Source organism: Rattus norvegicus, chromosome 1 (genome assembly GCF_036323735.1).
Source record: "Rattus norvegicus strain BN/NHsdMcwi chromosome 1, GRCr8, whole genome shotgun sequence".
Lineage (NCBI taxonomy): Eukaryota > Metazoa > Chordata > Mammalia > Rodentia > Muridae > Rattus > Rattus norvegicus.
This window is the reverse complement of record NC_086019.1, coordinates 196,474,318-196,498,234: the sequence shown is the minus strand read 5'-3', so window position 1 is coordinate 196,498,234 and position 23,917 is coordinate 196,474,318. Positions and strand designations below refer to the sequence as shown.

The 23,917-nt window shown below is 48.0% G+C and overlaps 1 protein-coding gene across 6 annotated transcripts in view; it reads left to right on the top strand.

Annotated features, from left to right (window-relative positions):
• Chst15 (carbohydrate sulfotransferase 15) overlaps positions 1-23,917 on the top strand; it is an 81,111-nt gene that overhangs the window by 41,854 nt on the left and 15,340 nt on the right. For 5 of the 6 annotated variants that reach the window (XM_006230430.5, XM_006230433.5, XM_006230431.5 and 2 more), the window contains exons 2-5: positions 6,622-7,612; positions 8,312-8,651; positions 10,772-10,918; positions 15,176-15,332. In XM_006230430.5, the coding sequence (XP_006230492.1) occupies positions 7,067-7,612; positions 8,312-8,651; positions 10,772-10,918; positions 15,176-15,332 (1,190 nt within the window). In that variant the 5' untranslated portion in view covers positions 6,622-7,066. 6 annotated transcript variants of the gene reach the window in all.

The following is a 23,917-nucleotide window of genomic DNA, read 5'->3' as shown; positions in this document are numbered from 1 at the left end:
TAACTAACATTTATTAAGTGTTTACAATGGATTACCCTCATAAGTATGTTATATGTGTTAGCTCACTTCATACCAATTACCGTGGTGGGCTATAGGTCCTTTGACTATTCTCACCTCCTATTCAAGGAAACAGAGAGGAGAAAGGTTTAATGTCCTGTCAAGGTCAAACCCAAGCAATTTGGCCACAACAGCCAGGCTCTTAACTCCCAAGCTGTGGGTGATCTATGCTCGCCTGTGTGCCATTTGAGAACACAAAGGCCCAGATAAGTCACTTGTCTGAAGTCCCTTGGTAGATAAGAGCTTGGAATGCTCACTCTGTGCTTTCTACAAGCTAGAGGGCACTGAGTGTCAAGGTGAGGAGTGACTCTGTTCCGTTAATTGACTCGAAAGCCTCAGGTATAAGATTGACGCTGGAACCTGGGACATGGCTTACTTGGTCAAGCTCTTACCGTACAAAACAACGCCCCGTGCTCACAACCCTAGCATCCATGTGGAAGGTTCCTGAGGCTTGTGGGCCAGCCAGTCTAGCTAAATCGGTGAGCTCCAGGCCACTGAGAGATGTTGTCTCAAAAAAATAATGAGGAGACCTATTGATGATGACACTTGATGTGAACCGTTTGCTTCTACATGAGTGTATGAGTGCACATGTGCACACACACACACACACACACACACACACACACACACACAGAGAGAGAGAGACTAACACTGCTTATTGCTTGTACAGAACTCTTGTTAGCTTTCTTCTTGATCTCCGGAGTCTCTTTATGATACCTTTGAGCTGACTCAAAACATTTCTTCCTCTTTGTACTGATTAATATTTCTTGACAAAAAGAATAGTTCATATACATAGCCCAAGGAGAGGTGTCAGCATTTAGACACACTAACCGGAAGAAGGCTTTGTGTTTTTAGTAAAGGTTAATTAAGACCCATCAAAAATTTTCTCCTTTAAACATAAAAGTGAAATCGTGTAATTAGCTATTTTCCCCTTTCCCCCCTTGGAGGGCCAACATGAATGTTTCAGCTAAATGAAGCTATTTATTGAAGTCCATCCAGATTTCCTTTGAAGTTTCATACATCTTTCTTCTGCTCTATCAGCTTCTAGCTACAATAATTTAATAAGTTTTTCCTAGGGTGAAATTGGATGCCCTTTATCGATCTTTCACTGAGGGGCATTCAATTACTTAATCTAAAGTGGTCTTTCTGGGTCTCTCAATTACAATTTTGTTATAAATGGTTTGCTAATGATGCCGGGGGTACATAGGTTAATAGGGGGCATCCAAGCAAAGGCTGGGTAATTGAATGCTTTCTATTTGGGGACCAGTTATCTGATCTCGCGCAGTGGCACCGGGTTCCCACAGTTCTGGTCTGCATCCGCGGGGTACAGCGTGGAGCCCTGGCTGGGAGGCGACAGGGCTGTAATGTATCCCTGAGTACCTTGGTTTACTACATGAATGAGCACTAGAGGTCCTGACTAACCTGAGCCGCCTGGCACCAAGCGCCGGCATTCCAGCCAGGTACGGTACAAGTGGGATGCATTACCTGTGTCTGAGGGAGGAACACTTGAGTGTTAAGTTTCTGAGTGGCTATCCCTGGGATCATCTGCAGTGTATGGGAAAAGCCAGTTGAGGGCTGTGATACTAATCCATTCTCCTTCTAGTACAGCCACATGAATTGGATTTTTTTTTCATTAGCTGTGTTATTTAATAGCTACATAGCTTAGGCAATGCCTTGGGAAAGACTATGTAGCATGCCTCTTTTTATACACTTGGGCCAATATCACCCTTGACACTAGCTTTCAAGGCTGTATAGAATCTAATCTCTGACTTAGCCTCATGTGGTTGATAGCATCTCCAAAATAGCACAAGTCCCCAAGGATCTACCCACAGGTGGTTCTCAATGGCTTTGATTTCCCACAGAACCTCCCCCTCCCTTGCTTCCCTCATCTCCACAGAGCTCTGCTTCTGTCAGGTCCCTCAGACTTTGTTCAACAGCTACTCTGAAGTCACTCTCTGCTCAGTGTGCATTGGAGTCTTTCCTCTCAGACAGTCTCCACCTGGGGGAGGATAGGTCCCCAGGAGGGGCCTTTGCCTATGTCTGGACCTGGTTTTGCTTACCCTATCTCAGGAGATAGGTGCTACTAGCCTCTAATGGAAGGCCAGGGACAGTGTTGACCTTGCGTGTCCTACAGTGCAGGGACAGCCTGTGCTGTGAAGACTTATCCAGCCAGGCCTTGCACTGTGGCATTGAACAGTGGTGTCTAATGGTTTCATTGTTTGGGACTTTCGGTACCTGAGGTTATCTTGTGTACTTGTGACATCTTTTCAGATTGATGTCCCTGTAGCACTCCTGGCCAAGGTGGAATAAAAGGCAGCTCAGGTGGGAGAGTCCTCTGTCATGGGTCTCCCTGTGCCTTTCTTGTCTGTCTAAGAACTGGCTTGTTCAGAGGTAGTGAAGGTCCAAAGTCCGCACTTGCGGGGGGCAGCAGTAACCTCATTACTCTATTATGGGATTGGTCTTAATCAACTTTATTGAGATGTACTTCACATTTGATAGAAAGCCTGTAAAGTTTTGGGCTTGGGGAGGACAGTTTGTACCTTTTTCTTAAAGAAGACTCTGTCCCCTTCCTCCAAAAGTATTACCAGTACAAACAGCTTCAACTTCTCCAAACCAGGCTGGAGTCATGCCATTCAAGGTCAACTCCAAATGCCTGAAGTCTGAGGGCTCATTCCCAAAAGATTGCTCCATTTTAGATCCCCAGAAGCAGCGTTCCCAACACCCACACTGTGTCAGAAACACAGAGGCAAAGGTTCCCAGGGTTTCTAGAGTGGTTTCAGGAGGAGTAACTCACGTTCCAGAAGTGCCCTAGCAGCACTGGCCAGCAGTCAGTCATAGGGAGGAATACCCATGATTCTCCTGGCTTCACCCACCTCTGTGTGCTTATCAGCCCTGAAGGCCTCAGATCCCAGTGAATTTGAGTTTGGGCAGAGGTCTCTCAACGTAGGAGAGATGGCTTACATCAGGCTTATACCAGGGGTTTGATCTTTTTTGAAGACTAGGCCCCATCCTGAAGCTCCTAGTGGTTCCTGGCTCCACCAAAGTCACTCATTAAATAACCTCAGGTAGGAAGGGGCAGCTCCTAAGACCCAAGAAAGATTCCAAGCAGTGCGTGGGGTGTGGGGTTATGTGGGGGGGGGCTGAATACCGACTATACATGTCTATGCACACATACCTACATGCAACATTTTATATTGACTTATGGTTCCCACCATAGGATGTGTCAGCACATAGTCGACCTTCAGAAAGTATGTGCTGAACTAGTGAATGAATGAATGAATGAATGAGTGAATGAATGAGTGAGTGAGAACACACTGCGTTAGAGTGTTTTCGGAGTGTCTTCTTTAATGAGTAAAAACAACCCATCTTGGAGTGGTTTGCCTATCAGGAGGTACAGCTGCTGGATAGAGGAACACTGGGCGTGTTTGAGCCTGTCTTCTGTCCCATCCACCCCCCATTAAGATTTTCAGCCTCCTCCTGTCCCGGGGTTTATTTACTTTGCTTGAAATAAGATAGTTTAGCTCTTGGTTAGGAATGTTCTGCCCATTCTGTTGGGTTCAGATGTACATACTTGTTCTGTGGCTTTAAAGTCCTTGTTTGTTTTTCCCCCTTTCATTCTTAAAAAAACAAAACAAAAACAACTAACAGTAAGACAGAGTGTGAACACCCTCCCACTGAGTCCCTGCTTGGAGCCTTGGTTTAAACCCCCACCTCCACCCCCCTACCCCTCCCCAACCCCCCCTCCACCCCCGGCCTTGGCCTTGTCTTTGACAAGTGGAAAAATAATGTTTTCTTGGCTTCAGGGTTGGAGTTTGCCAAGGGGGGTTGGATGGGAGGGATCTTGTCTTTTTGTTTCTTTAATTTGGAAGAATTGTTTGTACCCATCAGTGGGGCAGGGGTGATGGAGCAAACTAGAAGCAGAGGCTCCTGTCAGGCCCCACCAGCTGCCCTAAGGGAGGAGTGGGATCCAGCTTGGTCCCTGGGAGACTCCTCCCATGCTCCTCAAGTCTGTTCCTCCCGCTATCTCAGACTCTGCCTAACTGCCCCTCAGACCAGTACTTCTCAATCTGGCCCCCTGGGTATAGTGATAATTCCTTGAACAACTCTGTAAAGTGTGTGTGTGTGTGTGTGTGTGTGTGTGTGTGTGTGTGTGCACACTCGAGCACGCGCGCGCACAGTGTGGGGGAGAGAGAGAGAGAGGAGGAGGAGGAGGGAGGGTGGGGGGAGGGAGGGGAGTGGGAGGGGAGAGAGGTAGGGGAGAGAGAGAGAGAGAGAGAGAGAGAGAGAGAGAGAGAGAGAGAGAGGTGAGTGGTGAGTGTGTTTTGGGCATACATGTAGAGGTAAGGTGATTTCAGATGCCAGTCCTTTCCTTTCACCTCATTTGAGGCAGAGTCTCTCTTGTTCACTGCTGCATATATTGGCTCACAAACCTCTGGCAATCCTGCTTCTGCCTCTTCCATAAAATGAAATGCGTTAAGGCGAGTCTGGGTTCTGGGGATCTGAATGCAGGTTGCTTTGCTTATGCAACAAGTGCTTTATCCACCGAGCCACCCCCAGTCCTGTACAATGCAACTTTTGTTTATTCTATTCCTGGCTGTGCACTCACAAGGTTCGCTTTCATCTGGGCAATCCACACAGTGCTGCTGTAATGACCTGTATCGAATTTATCCAGTGCACCTCTCCTCTAAATATTTAAGTACAAATGCTGGCAGTGTGCAGAATACTCTGTGAGTGGAAGAAACAACATTTACCTAATTCTTTGCCAATGTATTTCAAGAAAACCTGGGCTTCGGATCCAAGTGATACAAAGATTTCTACTGTAGGGTTGTAGATCTCTGGCCAATATAGAGTGTGTAATGAAGACTTAGTTAATGCTGCTTCTCTGGGGACAGAGGGTTGTTGCTTGAGGTGTGTATGAGGGAGGACAATGAGATGTGAGTCCACCACCCTTGGTTAATTGTCAACCTAAGGAAAAAGAATGCGGCTTAGGGCCTTCCATTTGGAATTGTGTATTACATGCTTTTAGAACTCACTGGCAATTAAAGATTGTAGTGTGGCCAGCAATGACGCTTTTATCTGTGTTGTGTACATTTCCTGGGTCACTAAACACATGTCAGGCCTATACAAACTCTCTACACACATTAATTTTGTGCCTTAAAAATAGTCACTAGGAAGTACTGTTATTCTAGTTTACTGGTCCTTCAGGAGTTGAGAACTCAGGTTGACTGGCTTGGGTGTGCGTGTGTAGCAGCAAGAAACGATGTCAAGCTCTTTCATTAGCTCATCCATTCGCCTTTAATGACATCTCCAAAGAAGTGTCATTTGGGAAAAAATACATTTTAGAGCCATGGCATTATGTTAATGGGTTTTTAAGAATCGTGTCTTTCCAGGGAGGAGCAGAGTGAGAAATGACTTCAGGGTCTGAGGTGTCCCGTGGCTTGGGGGAATACTGTGCATTGGCTTTAATTGCTTAATAACCTAAAGGCAGATGGTTTTTTTTTTAATATGATACACTTGTCTGAAGAAGAGGATCATTTCATTGTTGCTAAATTTTCATTAACTGTTGCTTCCTAAGCTGTAGCTGATGGATGGCAGAAGCTATGAAGAGACAGCTTGGATCCCTGGGCTTCCCTCCTGCTTCACTTCACCCTCCTTGCCCTCTTCAGACTTAACACTGATTTAAAAATGATTCTTTGATTCGTCCCTCAAACTGGAAGTCATTGATGGTCTTGGTTCTCTTCTTTCCTCCCCCCTCCTTCTTCCTTTTCTTTCTTTTCTTTTTCCTTCCCCCCTCTCTCTTTCTTCCTTTCTTTCTTCAATTTGACAAAAAGCTAAAGTTATGTAAAAGCTAAAATTATGTGAGAAACCTCAATCGAGAAAACTTCTCCATCAGATTGGCCTGTAGGCATTTCTTTAGAGCAGTTTCTTGCTTAATGACTGATTGACAAAGTCCGGCTCCCTGTGGGTGGTAGCAGTCTTAGGCTGTTGGTCCTGGGTTGTGTAAGAAAGCAGGCTGAGCAGGTCATGAGGAGCAGGCCAGTGAGCAGTGTTTCTCCATGGTCTCTGCTTCAGTCCTTGCCTCCAGGTTCCTGCCTTGAGTTCCTGCTCTGACCTCTTTCAGTGATGGACTGTGATGTGGAAGTGTAAGGTGAAATAATCCTTGCCTTTCCAAGTTGCTTTTGCTCATGGTGTTTTATCATAGCAGCAAAAACCTAAGATACTGACTGTGCGTGGATCTGATGGTAGTTACACAATCTTGAGATTCTGGGATGCCATAGCTCAGATATGTGAAAGCAGAGGCCCTGGAGGGTACATGGGTCATGCAAAGGCTAGTGTTGGGGGTTACATTTGCTGACAGAACATGAACCCCCAAGCCCCAAGGACAATAGCTGCAAACACCTCCATTTATTTTGTATGATCTGTGGCTTGCTTATGAACAAGTAAGCGTGGCTGAAGTGGAGAGGCAGAAGAGGGGGATAAACACTTGCTCTTCTCAGGGAAGCAACTCTTGCACCGTCATAGTTACCACACAATGCAACAAGACTTGTCTTTCTTTATGTTTAGGTCACCCAGCATTAGTAGGAATCTGCTCCCCACGAAGTGAAACTATTCTGAAGGCATGCCAGTCAACCTGTCAACGAGGAACCCATAATGTCTTCTAACCTCCGGTGTGACTCCTCGCTCTCCACTGATGCCACTCCAGCTTTCTTTGGTGCCATGGGGAAAACCTGAAGCATGAGCAGAATCGCCCCCAAACCTGTGGTCCCTTCACCGTTGCATGGCTGCTGCAGAACAGAGTCCTGGGATTCTTTTGTGTTGCCCTTTGCATCTGAACCAAAGAATGTGCGTCATTCTCTAGCGCATTGGTGTCTGCTCTCTTCCTCACTTGTTTCTGTTGCTTGTGCCTTCCCACCGTCTTCTGTCCTCACGGGATACCCTTAAAGTTTCTCAGCGGACTCCTCGAGGGCTGGCCCATGGCTCTCTAAACTCTCTGTCCAAGGACTCTACCATGAGGCACTGTCTTAATTGCTGCATACAGCTGTTCCCCGAAGACGCACACAAACAGCAGGTTGCCTGCCAAGGAGGCCCCCATCACAGTCATCAGGCGTGCCCCAGTTGCAAAGGAGAAAACAAGATTCTGTTCCGGGTGGACAGTAAGCAGATGAACTTGCTTGCTGTTCTCGAAGTGAGGACTGAGGGCAACGAAAACTGGGGCGGGTTTTTGCGCTTCAGGAAAGGGAAGCGATGTAGCCTGGTCTTTGGATTGATAATAATGACCTTGGTGATGGCTTCTTACATCCTTTCTGGGGCTCATCAGGAACTTCTAATTTCATCCCCTTTCCATTATGGGGGCTTTCCCAGCAACCCCAGCGTGATGGACAGTGAGAGCCCTAGTGATGTGAAAGAGCATCACTACCAGCCTTCGGTAAATAACATCTCCTATGTGAAGGATTATCCAAACATTAAACTGATTATTGACAGCATCGCTGCCAGGATTGAGTTCACAACCAGGCAGCTCCCAGACTTACAAGATCTCAAGAGACAAGAGTTGCACGTGAGTAGCTTCCTGTCAGTCTTGATGATTGACTTTTAAAGAAGGGATGCTTCCTTCCCTACCACCATCCTTGGGAGCACGGGTGGACCATGACAGGCGTCTCCTGGATGTCTTACAGCAGGGATAATTTGGCAGCCTCTGGGATGAGAAAGCACGGTGTGCTTATGCTGTAGAAATGCCAAGAAGGGAATTTGCTGCCCCAAATGGCTTTAGAGATGTTTAAAGATGATTCCGTCTCCTCATTGCACATAGAGCCTTCTTGCCTGGAATGGGGTCATGGAGGTTCAAATTGCTTTTGTAGATCCACCAGTTTTAGTATTTTTTTTTTAAAAAATAAGATTTATTAGGGGTATGTGCATTTAAGGGCAGTTGCCCTTAGAAGCCAGAATGGAAGCCTCATTCCCTGGAGCCGGAGTTCCAAGTGGTTGTGAGCTGCCAGATGTGGGTGCAGGAAGCACATCTGATCTCGTGCAAGAGCAGTATGCCCTCTTAACTACTGAGCCTCCTCTCCAGCCCCATCATTTAGATTTTGTAGTTGTTGTTTTTTTGAGACAGAGTCTCTCTGTGTAGCCTAGGCTGTCCTGGAACTCACTCTGTAGACCATGCTGGCCTACAAGGATTGCAGGTGTGGGTCACCACTCCTAGTTTGCTAATCGTGTTTCTTCTGCTGTGTCTGTCTCCTTTTCTCTTTGCTCGCAGATGTTTTCTGTGATCCCCAATAAATTCCTTCCGACTAGCAAGAGCCCTTGTTGGTATGAGGAATTCTCCGGCAGGAACACCACTGACCCCTACCTGACCAATTCCTACGTGCTCTACTCCAAGCGCTTCCGCTCTACCTTTGACACTCTGCGAAAGGCTTTCTGGGGCCACCTGTCCCATGTGCATGGCAAGCATTTCCGCCTGCGCTGCCTGCCACACTTCTACATCATTGGGCAGCCCAAGTGTGGAACCACTGACCTCTATGACCGCCTTCGGCTGCATCCAGAAGTGAAATTCTCAGCCATCAAGGAGCCCCACTGGTGGACCCGGAAGCGCTTTGGTGAGTGTTGGGTCTTCTCAGTCACTCTGTGGAAATATGTTGTGGCTGGTGAGTGCATGGCATGAGATTCTGTGGAGGAAGGCAGGTAAGGTTGGAGAGAAGATACATTGAGATTCAGAGGCATGACACTTGTCATTAGACAGTTACATTATTAATCTGTTTTTGTAGTATAACAACGAAACACCAGTGTTTATTTGGTTCATGATTCTAGGGGCTAAAAAGTTCTAAAAAGTCTGTTATTAATATCCTGGTGAGAGGCTGTTGGCTACTTCACAAGATGGCAGAGAAAGGAAAAGGTGACTAGCCATATGCAGCAGAGGCCAGGTTCATGGTGGGGCCTGGCTTTATAATAACCCCCGTTCAGAGGACAGAGTCACTGCAAAAGAACAGCATTAAACTCTTTCCAGGCAGAGCTCCCATCCTCTAACCATTTTCCATTGTGCCCTGTTATTTAAAGGGTTCTGTGACCCTCAGCATCCTACTCTGGGTACCAGCCTTGCCAAGCTCCTGGCACACGAGCCTCTGGGGAATACACTCAAGCCAAAGCTGTACTCCACAGGCAAACAGCCACTCACTCAGTGAGCACCGGTTGGATGCTAGCTGTGTGCAAGGGGGCAGGTGCAGAATGGAAACTTCTGATGGAGTTGGTGTGTGTGTGTGTGTGTGTGTGTGTGTGTGTGTGTGTGTGTGTGACTGAGAGTTACACACCTAGCTCTTTTAGTTGTCCCAAAGAACTTTAACACATGACCTGGGCAGAGATCGGTCTATGCCAGGGACTGGGGTGGCTGGCACCCAGCCCTAGGCTGCTTTACTGAAGTCACCACATCTGGAGGAGACGCAGCTTCAGGCCTCAGCTGTATGACCTGCCCCGTCTACCTCTTATGTTTGCAATGCAGTGGGGATGCGTTCACCTCTGGTCAACAAGGTTCACTGTGGGTCCTGCCTGCCCTGCCCCTCCTTGCAGGCTGGTTTCTGTTCCACCCAGCCCCAGGCACCCTGTGGCCCTCGGTCACTGTTTCCTGTCCATAACCTTTTCTTTCTGCCAGGAGACATTTGGTCACTAAAGCTAATGGGTGATACATGGCCTGTTGTCTGCCAAAGTCTGGGCGGGCCATGAAGGCAGTTTCCACATAAAAGGACCCAGGTCACTAGAAGAGAATCTTAGACATTTTCTTTAGACTAACTGTTCCTGACAAATGTTCAATATCATCCGTTCAGTCTTTATTCTGGAGTAGCTGCGTGTGTGCGTTGAAGCAGGAAGGCTACACTAGCCACCAATTAGCCAAGATCTAATGCATTCGATGTATGTAACACTTTCCCACCACACCCAGTGTTTCTCCTAAAGAGAAACAGCTTTCTCCTGGCAGGAGGGAGGGAAGGACAGGGCATGCCTCTGCTGCTAATACTCAATGTCACCTTGAATCTCTTGTTATTTTGGCCAGAACTGTTCTCTTTCTGTTTTGGTTAACTTTGGTTACTGTGGTGCTGGGCAGTGTATGTTTTGAAATGTTTATGAGCTGTTTTAAGACAGGGAGCAAATCTCAGATGTGTGTGGCTTGTGCCAGAGTCTGTGTCCATGGAGGGCACCAACGACACTGTCCGTTTACCATGGCTGCTTGATGGAGTGCATCTCTATAGAGCACCATGGGGCACTGGAGAGAGAGGCACTGTGGAGGTGACGGGATGCTGGCTCCTTGCTGCTTTTCTTTTGTCCTTCTCCATATTTGGCACACCACCAAATCCTAGGGGCCAACGTTGCGTGCTTGCCTTAATCTCTTGGTAAAAATGTTAAGCCGTTCTCAACTCTAGCCCTCCATGCATCCCTTTTCTACCTCTTGAGTAGGTGTGGCATCTTTTAAGCGGCCACTACCCAGTGGCAGTGGTAGTTGGTGTCTTTCTCCCTATGAGGCAAGTGCGTGCTGAAGCAGGCAGGCATTGACAGAGCTCTCCACACACATCCATATGCCTCCTCCAGAAGCTTACCTGCATCAAGTCTTTTGCTCCTAACGTTAGGTCCCCTTGACCTTTCTGTCCTTCTCTGGACTTGCCTCAGGAGGCCACCACCCTATCATGTGTATCAGCAACGCTGTCTTCAATAACTTACTTCTTGGCTCCTGTAGGAATTGTCCGCCTGAGGGATGGGCTACGAGACCGCTACCCTGTGGAAGATTACCTGGACCTCTTTGACTTGGCTGCACACCAGATCCATCAAGGACTGCAGGCTGCCTCTGCAGAGCAGACGAGCAAGATGAATAGGATCATTATCGGTAGGTATGGCTTCCGGGTAGCTTCAGGGTACCTGGCAGAAGCAGACTCTTTGGGGTTTTGGTCCATGTTCTGGGGCCAGCCCTGCCTCACCTGCAGAGTGTTTGCAGGTGAGTCCCTTCCCCCTGTGGCTGTCACTGTTAGCCCCAGGTAAAACAATCATGCCATTTATACCGTTACTATAAAGCAGAAACATTTGATGAGCTTGCTTATTCCATACAGACTCAAGGACGACTGAAATGGCTTTTTAAGAGACTCGTCGTTTCTTTGTTTTTCCTTAAATTAAGCAGGTGTGTTTCCTCCTCACAATGTCTTGATTGGAGTTAGCTTCCTCATGAGTCACTGATCGGATGCCAGGGTTGCAGGAAGGAGGCAGCATCTCCTCTCAGCAGAGATTGGCACCCCCTGGGACGAGTCTTGGGGGCAACCTGAGTGCCTTTGAGAATTCAAAATGAAGTCGTTTGAGCAGCATGTGTGCAGGACCCAGAGGCAGGAGAGTCTTGAGTTTGAGGCTGGCTTGGACTCATTAGGAAGACCCTGCCTCAACAAAACAAAACCAAGCAAAGCCGAATAAATGAAGCAAACTTGAAAATGTAAGCTAGATGGTGGTGGCAGCTCTGCACGCCTCTAATCCCAGCACTCGGGAGGCAGAGGCAGACAGATAATCTTGAGTTCCAGGCCAGCCTGGTCTACAGAGTGAGTTCCAGGACAGCCAGGGCTACACATGTGCGCGCGCGCGCGCACACACACACACACACACACACACACACACACGTACTCACACATACATACACACACATATACTCACACACACTCATACACACACACTCCCACACTCACTCACACATACATACACACACATACACTCACACACCCACATACACACACACACTCACACATACACACACACTCACACATACACACACTCACACATACACACACTCACACACACACACTCACACACTCACACATACACACACACTCACACGCTCACACACACACTCACACACTCACACATACACTTACAGACACACACTTTCACACACACTCACACACACTCTTATACACACTCACACACACTTTCACACACACTCATACACACTATTACACACACATTCACACACACTCTTACACACACACTTTCACACACACTCACACACACTCTTACACACACATACACTCAAACACACTCTTACACACACACACATACACTCACACACACATATGCCCTCCCCTCCCATCTCAAAAGAATCAGTGGTTTATATTTAGATATGCACACCTTGACACACAGACATGATGATTACTGAAGCTAATCTAGTTAGAGTGTTTGTTTCTTCACAGCGCCCTCCCTGGATCCTTTGCATTTTTTTAAATGTTGAGCATCCCTGAAGTCACCCTCAGCAAATGATGGCACATTATGGGGCATGGCCATCCCTAGGCTGACTGGGCTTTGGATGTTAGACTCGTTCCACCCGACAGAACGCTTCATCACATTCCAGCTTGGGACGAGGCGTTTATCTCCAACGCCTTCTGAAAAGGAGAAATTGAATCATACATTTCACTTAAACTCGTTCCCCGAGGCCATGATCTATTTTGTGTTCCTGGATCCATTACATTTTGATTCTCTAAATCAAATGAGTCTCTCAGTGAGTGGGATGGACTGTGACCAGCTGCTTGGCTGAGACCCCTGTACCTGAATCTGAGGAGACTCTGGCTCCTGCCAAAGCAGACTGATTGGTGGATGGATTTTATTTTTTTTTTAATTCATAAGTAAAATCTCTGGGATCCACTGGGAATGTATTCTACCCACCTTCACACCTACAGTATGAATTGGCTGTTAGTTTTTTAATTTCAAATTCAGGGGTGCAAATACCCCATTTAATAAGTCTAATTAATATTTTGCTGAGACTCCCATACCATATGCCTCTGGGGAAATCTCAGGATCTATGAAAGAGCTAAAAATATTCCCCACAAAGCCAAGAAACAGGCTTAGAAAATGAATGAGAAAGGAAAGTCTTCGTTCCTAATTATAGGTACTGCTATATTTCAAAAAGAACAAGAAATAAAAATGCCACGCTGATATTTACTCCCAGCCAGGTTTGGTGCGATGTCTTATGATAGCCTCTTGGTGTGGCAGGCAGTGTGGAGAGGCAGATGACAAGCTGGCGTCTGGCTCTGCTTATGTCACCAGCCAGCTCTGTACCATGCGATAACTCAGGCCTTCGTTTCCATCCGGTCTACAGGTCTACAAGATGGCATGATCGGAGCAGGTCAGGACCCTGCTTCTCCCAGCCCTGGGATGTGACTCAGCCCTTCTCAGCTCTGCCTTCCAGTGAAGGCCTTGACAGAGGTCAAGGGGTCACATCACCTTGAGTGATGGGCCATTGGTCAGAGGAGGTCCATCCTCTCAGCATGTGCTGACAGGAGATACTCAGGGGCTCATGACTGAGGTAGCCAGGTTCTGTGGATCTGGAAAGGCCCTGCTCCACCTGCAAGGTTTCTCCTTATCCCTGTCCACTCGCTGGGACACTGATGGCTTCTGGAATTTCTGATTCCCTCTTAGAGGAGGCAGTCTATGCCTGTCTTGTTTCTTCTTCTGTCCCCGGTGCCAAGACAATGTGGGGCAGGAATTAGACATAAAATGAATGAAGGCTGGGTAGACGGAGAGATGAGAAGATGGGGCCAGTGCCTGCTTGGTTCTAGAAGCAGCTCCCTTTTGAGATCTGACAGAATTTGTGGCAATTTTTTGCAGAGACTTCACTTACATTTCACATTGCCTACTTTATCTGGAGCAGGTTTGCCAAAGGATGTCTGATTGATTTGTCTTTTCTCTCTTTGTTATGTTGGGGGGGAAAGCCCTAGGAAAGGAAAGAAGGCTGGGATGGAAGTGTTCACCTGACATATTGGAAGCCAAGCAGAAGATACAGGGCCTACAGTCTTCACACATGACTTTAATGTGCTTATCACTGACAAGGGAGGCTCAATGAGATGTGGTACATGGTCTGTGTCCTGAAATTAAGTGTAGAGATGACTGAGGGACTGTTCATCCTGAGGAATTGTGCTGGGGTAGTGGTGGCATGGAAGGGGTAGGAACCAGTAGTCCTCTGCCTGGATCCTTGGAGTCCCTTTCCATCTACATTTCTGCAGACAGTCACAAAGCATGGTAAATTTGGCTGGGAAATGGCTTATTTGCAAGTACTTGAACAAGCATGAGGACCTGAGTTTGGATTTCCACCACCATGAAAAAGCAGGGCTTGGCTATGTGCTTCCATAATCCCAGTGCTGGGGAAGTGGAGGCAGAGGCATCCTTGGGCTCACTGGAAAGCCTATCTGGGCAATTGGCAAGCTCTGGGCTCAGTGAGAGACCCAGATTCAAAAAGACTAAGCAATAAAGGGAGACATTCCTCGTTGTCTGGTCTTTATAAACAGGTACACATATGTGTGCACATAGGGATACAGATGCCACTACCATACCCTCCCACTCATACATAGCAGCAGCAGCAGCAACAACAACAACAACAACATCAACTACTTCAATTATTCAAGAGTCTGTGTTGTTAAAGTGCCCGTGTCTTGGCCTCCCCTCGCTCCCCAAAGCTGTACTTCATGTTTTCATCCTCCTGTCAGGGCAGACTCTGATTAAACTGTGTTGGGCCCTGTTCATCCACCCAGCATGGAGTGCTAGCTATAGAAAGAGCAGGGGGTGAGGAATGGGCATGGACAGCTGGTCATTCGGGGAAGCAGGGGGCTGAGGCTGAGACCCCCTGGGCTTCTGGCAAAGTCTTCCTTTCATTTGGTCCTGGAGATTGTGCCCGTGACTAAATGTTATGGTTCCAAGGAAAGATAGATGGAAATTGCATCCAGCTTTCCACTGAGGGTCAGCTTCCCCGAATGACTCTTTTCTCTTCCTGACACATTTTGAAGGAAACTTTCTAGTAGATTCTCAGTGGGCCCTTAAAAGGCCACAGAGCTATGAGCTGCCAGCAAAGCTAAATAATTGTGAAGTTAAAGTCCTAGATGTTAATAAAGGTTGTATTTTGTTCCTTCTGAGGTGGGAAGCTGAGGGTAGAGGTGGCTCCGGGAGGGGTGGGAACCAGTTGTTCTTTTATCAGACCCCCGAGTCCCATCTGCCAACAATGGATGAGAAGCCTGCCTGTCATGGCTATTTAAGAGGAAGGCACAGGAGCCAGGCTTGGCCTCTGGCTCACAGTGGGAGCTCATGCTCTATGGCCCAGCATCTGCTCTCTGTCTGTCTGCAGGAGAGGCCAGCGCCTCTACAATGTGGGATAACAATGCCTGGACCTTCTTCTATGACAACAGCACAGACGGCGAGCCACCGTTCCTGACCCAAGACTTCATCCATGCCTTTCAGCCTGAAGCCAAGCTCCTTGTCATGCTCAGGGATCCCGTGGAGAGGTGAGTGGGGGTGCCAGGTTTTGCATTTTTGGTGAAAAGAAGGGGCTTTTTGGAGCCAAAGAGCTTCCATTTCTTTGCAGATAAGATTTCCCTGTTTAAGAAAAATAATAAACAAGCATAACTTAGGATGTTACTGCTGCTTCTTACATAAATGTTACTCTTAAGGAAATCCTCCCTGCAGTTAAACAAATTGTGGCCTACTCTCTTAGCAGTTTTGATTATGGTCCGTGGGTGTTAACCTCTGAGGGGTCTGACCAAGGGATGAAGCGTACAATGCTGTTAAGTTTTGGGGATATCCTTAGTGTCATGGCTGTTGGGATTCTCTGAGTTTCTTGAGCTGGTGGGTCTCCCTCAGCCTTGAACATGTACTCCTGCTTCCCTGAAAACCAAAGACGGTGCATGACTGACAGGTTGCTCTGCCTCTGATAAGGTCAGGGCTTGCCAAATGAGGCAGGGTTGGTGCATTTGAACAGACAGTACCAGGGTGGTGACATGTGCAGTAAACTGCCAGGACCTTTATGTCACTTTATCTGCTCTGCCCTCCAAATACTGTCACAACAGGAATGAAGGGTCTCTACTCAAGATGGCCAGTCTTGGCCACAACAGCTTAGCTTCCTATCTGTCTTGTCCACATCTTGTTCCCATTTATTCTCCCAAGCCATACAATCCAATGTAATCATCTCAAACTCTGGTAGCTACCTGATACTGGCAGACAATGCCTACAGCCCTTTGTGTCTCATTTTCCATGTTCTCCTATGGGATGAATTATGACCACTGCCCCAAGTAAGATATGCTGAAATCCCGGGTCCTGGTAGCTTTTTCTGGAAATTAGGCCTTCGCAGATGGAGTAGGGGTCTTAGTGTGTGAAGGGATTGAAGGATGTGGCCACAAGCCAAGGGATACCAAGGATTGATGCACTTACTAAAAGTTGTGAGAGGCATGGAGCCTCAGAGAAGCCAGCCCTGTTAACACCTACGTTTCACAAATCTAACTTCCTGACTGATGGATGAAGCTCTTCTTGTCATGTGCCAGGACTGTGAAGCACTTTGTTACCACGGCCCTAGGAAGTGCCTATTTGATTCTTCCTCAGATGGCATGGCTTCCTGGCCCCGACTTAACAATAGCTGTGCTTATTATAAAGGTATGAAGGGAATTATAGCATCAAAAGCCATAAAGGAAGCGGCCCATGCATGATCTCTCATGCCCAGAACTATTAGTTATCCCTCCAGACTTCTTTCCTATCATATGCATGCATGAGCCATGAGTGTGCGTCCTTAAGGCAAGTCTTGTAAAGATGCAGTCTAGCGTCTCTCATGGCTGCCCAGAAGCATATGCTTGCCTCTCTCATTTGCTGAGCCAGGTTTCCAAATCCTCAGGAGGCTCCAGAAGGGCTCCAGCTCTTCTTTAGAAGATAATTGAACAGAGGATCATCTCTCTGGGGCAGTCTCCTGGGTCTACACCAAGGGGCAACCAATTCATGCTGTTCCCAAGGCAGCCATGTCTACTTTCTCTTCTAGCCAGGAAGTTGACCCTCTTTTCATGGAGTGGGCTGGGTTTTTCTGGTCTAGAACAGCTGGGCTGGAGTACATTCCTGCAGACAGGATTGCATAGCTCTGCAAAAGACAGGCTTGAGGAAGCTGACCCTCACCACCCGCTGAGGTATTTTGACAGCTGCTTCTGCTCCATCCCCCATGCCACCTCAGCCCAAGTTCCCTGGTAGAACATTCTTTCTGATCACTACACACCTCCCTACTGTTCTTCCTGCTGCTTAATTCTGAGCGAGGTCGGAGAGTGGGTTTTAAATGATGAGTAAGAGTTTGCTGTTAAAGGCCAGAATGGAAGGTAATCCAAGGAGAAAAACACCCTGAGTAGAAGACATATCACATTTAGAGACATGTGTCTTCTTGCTGGAGATTGAGCCCTAGAGTATTGTACCCCTAGCTCTGAGGACAGGACTGCTAGGAAATTGAGCCCTGGGACAGTCTTGTTAGCCGGGCTCAGACTTGTGACCGGAAGTAGAACCTGCTCTACTTGCTTTCCTGGTTGGCTGTGGACCACCACCTTTCGGGAGGTTCAACGGTCCAGCTCTGTTTCCTCCTCCCCCTCCTCCCCCTCCTCCTCCCCCTCCTCCCCCTCCTCTTCCCCTCCTCCTCCCCCTCCCCCCTCCTCCCCCTCCTCCTCCTCCTCCTCCTCCTCCCCCCCTCCTCCCCCTCCTCCCCCTTCTCCTCCTCCTTAAGGAACAAATGACCTCTGCCAGAAACTGAAGGTGAAAGTTTTCATCCTTTCTGGTCCTCAGCTTAGCACAAATATGTCATCAGCAAAAGCACTCCCTGAGCGCTGGCTGCATGCTAGGTGCTCTGCTGGCTGCTCAGCTGTTGAGTGGCAAGTTAGGATGGCGGCTCAGGGCTGTGGGTATCAACTGTGTCGTGACCGGTGTGATAACACTGGAGTGTGGAGTGAGGAGGGCAGGATGCCTCGTTGGAGCCAGTGTTAGGCAGGTGCCCTGCAGTGTTCAGTAGCTAGCAAGCAGTGTGAGAAGCTGCTCCAAGCGATCACTGCTCCTACTGCCCGCTTACCATCTCCGAGTTTCCAGGAATCCACTGAGTTTTCTGCTTCAGGGCTAAGGTGTCTGTGAGTGTCTGGGCCTCATCCAAAGGCTTGGGAGGGAGGCCGATTAGGTTCCGCACTCACATGATTGTGGCAGAGCTGGGTTTCTGCAGGGCTATGACCTCTGTTCTTTTCTGACTCAGCTGGAGGTATACCTCCATCCCTGGCCTAGGCTTTTCCAGCATGGCTGATGATGTCATCAAAGCAGCAAGGGAGAGGTTGGCTAGCAAATCAGTTGGGAGCAATTGTGTGCCATCCCAATACTGTTGCCATATTTTGTGTGCCCCAGAAAAATCCCCTGGTCCAGCCTCTCTCTTGGGTGCTTAGTTCTCACCTGGTGCTTGGAAACCTGGTACCCGCCCTGTAGACCAGAGAAGAGTAACTTCAACTTGACGTCAGTTCCAGTGCCTGAGGGAGGCTGTCACGTGCGTGCTTGTGCTGTGAGTTAGTGGGGTCAGCAGCTGTTTGCTGTTTTTTAAACATTACCCAACATATGCAACAGTGGGAATTTCGACTTTTGAAACCCATAGCCTCAAGGCCTGTCTGGAGTGGCCAGCTCAGCTCCTTTCCCATCTCAGCCGGGAAGAATGATAAATATTGTGTGTTTACGCTGCTCTTGGAAAAACAAACACTAGAGCCCATGTCCCCATTAGTGAAACTGGCTCCACTTTGGCTTTCCCCGGCTTTGCCTTCTGCAAGTAGAAGATTCCTTGGGCCAATCCACACCAGTTGGATTGGTCCAAATACTTCATTTAGTTCTACAAGTCAGCTGAGGTGGAGGAGGGGACGTTTGTAGTTTCTGATTCACAGTAAGCCTTTGTTTCTGTTAATTGATTAAAGGCAAAGGGGTTGAACGTGCTGGGATTGGAGAAGGCTAACCCTAATGACTTTTAAGTTCCCAGAGAAAGACAGAAGCAATAAATCCAACCCCCACCCTGGGGGAAGAGAGAGGAATAATGAAGAAGTCTGTGTGTGGAGGGGGTGGGGGGGTTCCGAACGGCAGAGGCTGGCCATGAATTCATGGTCTAAGTCTCTCTATAAGAGACTGCAACAATTTAGAGCTAATGGATTCCTGGGCCAAATTGTCCACTTAATTAAAAAGAAGCCACCAACAGACAAGCAGAAATTCCTTCACTTAATCCTTCTCTGGACTGGTCCTGTCTTTTCTCTCTTATTTGTGAGAAAAGCTTGCTTCCCTCACTCAGGGCCGCTCCCTTGGTCTATATGAGGCATGGCTCATGAGGAAGATGTTGACTTCCCTGCCCCTGTCACATTCTTCTTCTGTTCAAGGGATGTTAGGAGCGGGCCATGCGCCATCTGTTAAGGCTTTTTATATGTCTTCAGTTTTGTTTTTAATTCTGTGGAGTCATAGCGCGATGCCCAGAACTGACCATCCAGGAAAGATTGCTTTCCATATTTCATGATGATGGGTCTACAGGGAAGCAAGGCTCTACTCAGTTAAGTAGACTTCCATCTTGACCCTAATCCCTTGGGCCTTGAAGCCTGGAGATCTGTGTTCTTCATCTGCTTATATAAACTGACTTTTTAGCAACCCTCTGGACTGGGTAAGTAATTAATCTACATATTGACTAGGAGGAAAAGAGGCCCATTTCTTCTTAATTGTTCATGCTCACGGGGAGCACGCAGTAACAACGAGGCCAAGCATTTGGATGGGGATGTAGGCTTGATTGAGCCCCTGTAGTCTGCAGAATGTGCGGAGGTGTGCAGTCGGGGAGCAGCTTTTAACACTGAGTGGGTATACAGATGTGCAAGCGTATGGTGTGCCATAGGGACCACTCCTGGATACCTAAACATCTTGCCTCCAGATCTTAGCCCTGCCCATCAAGGCTTTGCTACCTGAGGCAAGTAACTTAACGGTCTTATTTCCTTATCAGTGAAATGGGGGAAGTGGGCTGTTATTAAATTAAATGCATATGCATAGCATTCACTCACCAAGTATTATTGTGCACCCTAGACACACTTAAGCCACTATGTGCCTATAATGCTAAGCCATTCATCTGGTCAAGCCCATGGCTATTGGGGGGTGTGAGCATAGGGGTGTGAGCATAGGCTTCAACAAGGTTGGTGCCCCTGCTCACCTGAGTGCTGTGCCACGCCTTGCTCAGATCTTGCCCCACTCAGCTTTGTCAGCGGGTGAGAGAGGCAGTGTGACACAGCATGAGGTGGATGGCTCTCCCGGCTTATGTTCCTTACCTTTTCATGATGAGTAAGTAGCCATCACACTTGGGTCCCACAGAACCAAGGATTTCTCCCCTGTGATGGCTCCATCCTAGCATGGGCACTGAAGGCTGCTATTCTATGAAGTGGAATTCAGCAAACCACTCTGTGAGGAGTGTGAAGACAGGATTGGCTGGGCAAGGGTGGGTCTCTGGTGTCCCAAAGAGGCATGGGCTGACTCCATGTGTTTTGGTGGGGTTGGGGAGAGCTGTGATCATCCTTCAGCATTGCCCCTGGTTGGGGAATTTCTCATCCATTAGCCATTGGATGTGAATTCTTTGTGGGTGAAGTGAGTCTTTCAGGTAAAGTGTGTGTGTGTGTGTGTGTGTGTGTGTGTGTGTGTGTGTGTGTGTGAAGGGGCTGTTCTGGTAAGAAAGGAGGAGAGATTTCTGGTTTTGCAAACTTTGTGTGAGCACTAAAAATGAGGAAATAGGGGACTAAGTCTAAACTGGCCTTGTTCACTTGTTCAGCATTCAACAGAGCCAAGTCTGAACTCGGAAAGGGGCTGGCCCAGAGAAGCCTGCAAGTGATTGTGGCTACAGATCTTTGACCTGAGGTGGGGATCACTTGCTGCTAAAACCTTCCTCCCATCTGGGCCTTTCCTGGCCTGGGAGCATTGGCTTCAGACCACTGGGCAGAGAGGAGCCATTTGCAGCAGCCGTACCACAGAACAGCTGGTGTCTTTGTTGGGATGCTGTGTGAAGACGATCTTGGGGTGACCACCAGATGAGGGCCTCAACTTGTGAGTGGAAGACAGACTTTGAGACTTGAATCCTTCAGTTTCCAAACTGTTTATTTAAGGGCAGATTTACTGGGTCATTGGCCATCCTGCTTATTTCCACCGAGACTGTCTCCCCATGTGGAGGGGAGGGCAAGGAAGAGACCAGTTGTCATTAGGAGCAAACAGTGCTGATGGCTACTGAACTATGCAAGCACCATTAGCCTGTCCAAGTGATAAGTGACCACAGCGTGTGCTGGTGTGCGACGGGCTCCATTTATTGCTGTTGTCATTTTTGTAAATGAGCATTGTGGCACGCCATGACACATTAGCTTTTTTTGTGTGTGATGATGGGCAATCTGTAGCTTGGTCACATGTTGTAATTTTATGCCAGTCTCCTGTGACTTATTAAGCAGTTTTACTCTACTGTGACTTATTGAGCAATTCTAGAACAAAACTGACTCTTTTGTTTTTAAATCACTGTGTACCTAAAGTGATAGAGACATTAAACAACATCCTCAAACCATTGACTCAAATGGCTGGCGCCCACCTTGGTTAGCCACTGGCTTGTCTCCTACCCTAAGTTGGAAGGGGCTGTAGGGCCTGTGGGCTTTGGGGCTGGGCAGACCTCGGTTTGTTTCTGGGAGATGTAACCTGGAGTGAGCCCCAGAACCTGTCTTAACTCTAGTTTCTCATGATAGGGTGGCGGATCTCATGGGGTGATTGTGGGGACAGAATGAGAACCTGTGGGCTATGCCTAGCTAGCATGGAACCTCTTGCAAGTCCCTCATGCATGGTCATAGGCTTGATGTGGAGAGGATTTCTGGTGCTAACCTAATTTGGCCTCTGCAAAACCCAGGGATCAACAATTGCTTTACTGCCCCCACCCCATCCCAACTCTGCTGCCCCAACTGTGGAGTCTGTAAAACAGAGTCTTATACAAGGAAGTGAACCAAGTGCTCAGACACTGAGCCACATCCTAGCCCCAGATCCTACTTAACTGCCGTCAGTGTGCTGACCTCCAATTGTGCGAACTCAGAGCAGAGCCCCTTAACCGAGTGGCAATGGCACTGAGCTACCCACCCAGGTATTATGTGACAAGGCATTGTCTGTCTTACTGGGAACATGTGGTAATTTTAAGAGGAGCCCTCTTTGGCCCACAAACGCACCCTTCTACCACCTCCCCTGGGTTCCAGAACTCCTGGGGTTCCTCCACAGAATTGACAGGGTTTGACTGGCCTTCACACAGGCCCTCGGTTACAGATCTGCACCAGCAGGCAGCTAAAATAACCACAGCACAGAAGGCCTGGAATGTTCTTGGGCTTATATTTGGAATTGCCGTTGGAAACAGTCTTGGCCAAATGTAACAGCCATCTGTTCAGAGTGGTTTGAGACCGGGAGAAGATGAGGTGGATCGCAGGAGGGGTCTGTGAAGCCCTGATACAGAAAGCTGGGGGCTTTCCGACCCCATGTCCTGCTTGCTACTATAAAACCTTCATCCCTTTCAGTCTAGGCTGTAAGAGCCATTGCCCTCCTGGAGAAAATTCCCCTTTTGTGAAGTCGAGCTTTCCACCCACTGGACTGCCCTGCAGGGGTTTAGAAGAGCAACCATTCTACTGAGTCTTTATTTCCCTGTAGATGCTGGTCCTTGCCTGTCACCATCTGCCACCCAGCACCTGGCACTAAGAGCTTTGGGTGTCCCTTTGGGTGTCCGATTGCCTGTCACTTTCCTGTGCCCTCCCCAGAATTTGATGCTGTTTTTTGTGAGTGTACCCTCAGGTGGCATCGGTGTCCCTATAGTCCTGTGATGATTCATATAGCTCTTTCTTCTACGTCACCACAGTGCTATTGATGTTGAAGCCAGAACTCAGGGTGTTTAGGTCTGTGTCTTTTCCTTTCATGTCCCTGCATTCCTGTGCCTGCTAGATACACGGTCTTAATATGTTTGCTGTCATTTTCTGAGGGGTTCTAATCATCCAAGCAGCTTGTCAGTTATCCACAGTCATCAGCCTTCTGTTACTTCTGTTGTTACTGCTTTGTCCTCGTTCCTTGGAAGACCCAGCTCCTGCCTGGCTGTGACGCCACCTCCTTGTTTCCTTATGGAAGCATGACCTCATGGCTAGTCTTCTCTGTACATCAGGGACAGAAGTTCAGGATCTCTGGTGGAGAATGGCACTCAATCAGACAACCCCCTTCATCTTCCTTGGATTAGAGACTGCACGGTTCTTCTAGGGCTTCTCCAACAAATCATCCCACAATCGGTTTCTTAAAGCAACAGACGCCCTTTTCTATCCTGGTATGGAGACTGGAAGTCAGAAATCAGGATGTCACAGGTTTGTCTGGCTGGCCAGGCTTGCAGTGTCTGGTGGCTTTCAGTGTTCGTTGATCTTTTCTAATTGGCTACCAGAGTCCAATCTCTGCCCCAGAAGCCTCCTTTCACCTTGCTGTGAAAGTTGCCTCCATTACTTTAAAAGGTTAAAAGGTAGTTAGTATACATGAGTTTGCCTCTGGGTACCCCAAACATGCAAAGCTGTGGGTAGCCTATAACCTTCCCCGGGTGGGTGTAGGTAGGGATGGAACATTGAACACATTCCAGTGTTTCCTCAGGAATTACTTTCCCATCGCTGAAGAATTTCATGGAATCAGCAGACTTTTTTTTTTTAAACCAAGAATTGAGACAGGCTTTAATTACTTTTGTTTTATCTATGAATCAAATGCCTCTAAGAATTATTACCATACAGGGAAAAATGTCAGAAGGGAACCTTGATCCAATGACTGGGTTTTTCTGAGGGAGTTTATGTGGGTAGTTCTGTGGCCATCCTGAGTAAGGGTCAGGCTTGGGCGGATTACATGCAGGCCTGGCTGGAAGTCGGAACAGCTGCCGCTGTAATTTCCTCTGGCACAGTTTCTTGGGGTGAGCCATGCTATTGATTGCCAGAGATGCTAGGATACACGGGAAGCAGGAAGGGCAATGCCATCGTACAGATTTCCAAGTGGACTCCTTAGTCTTAGCTCCTGTGAC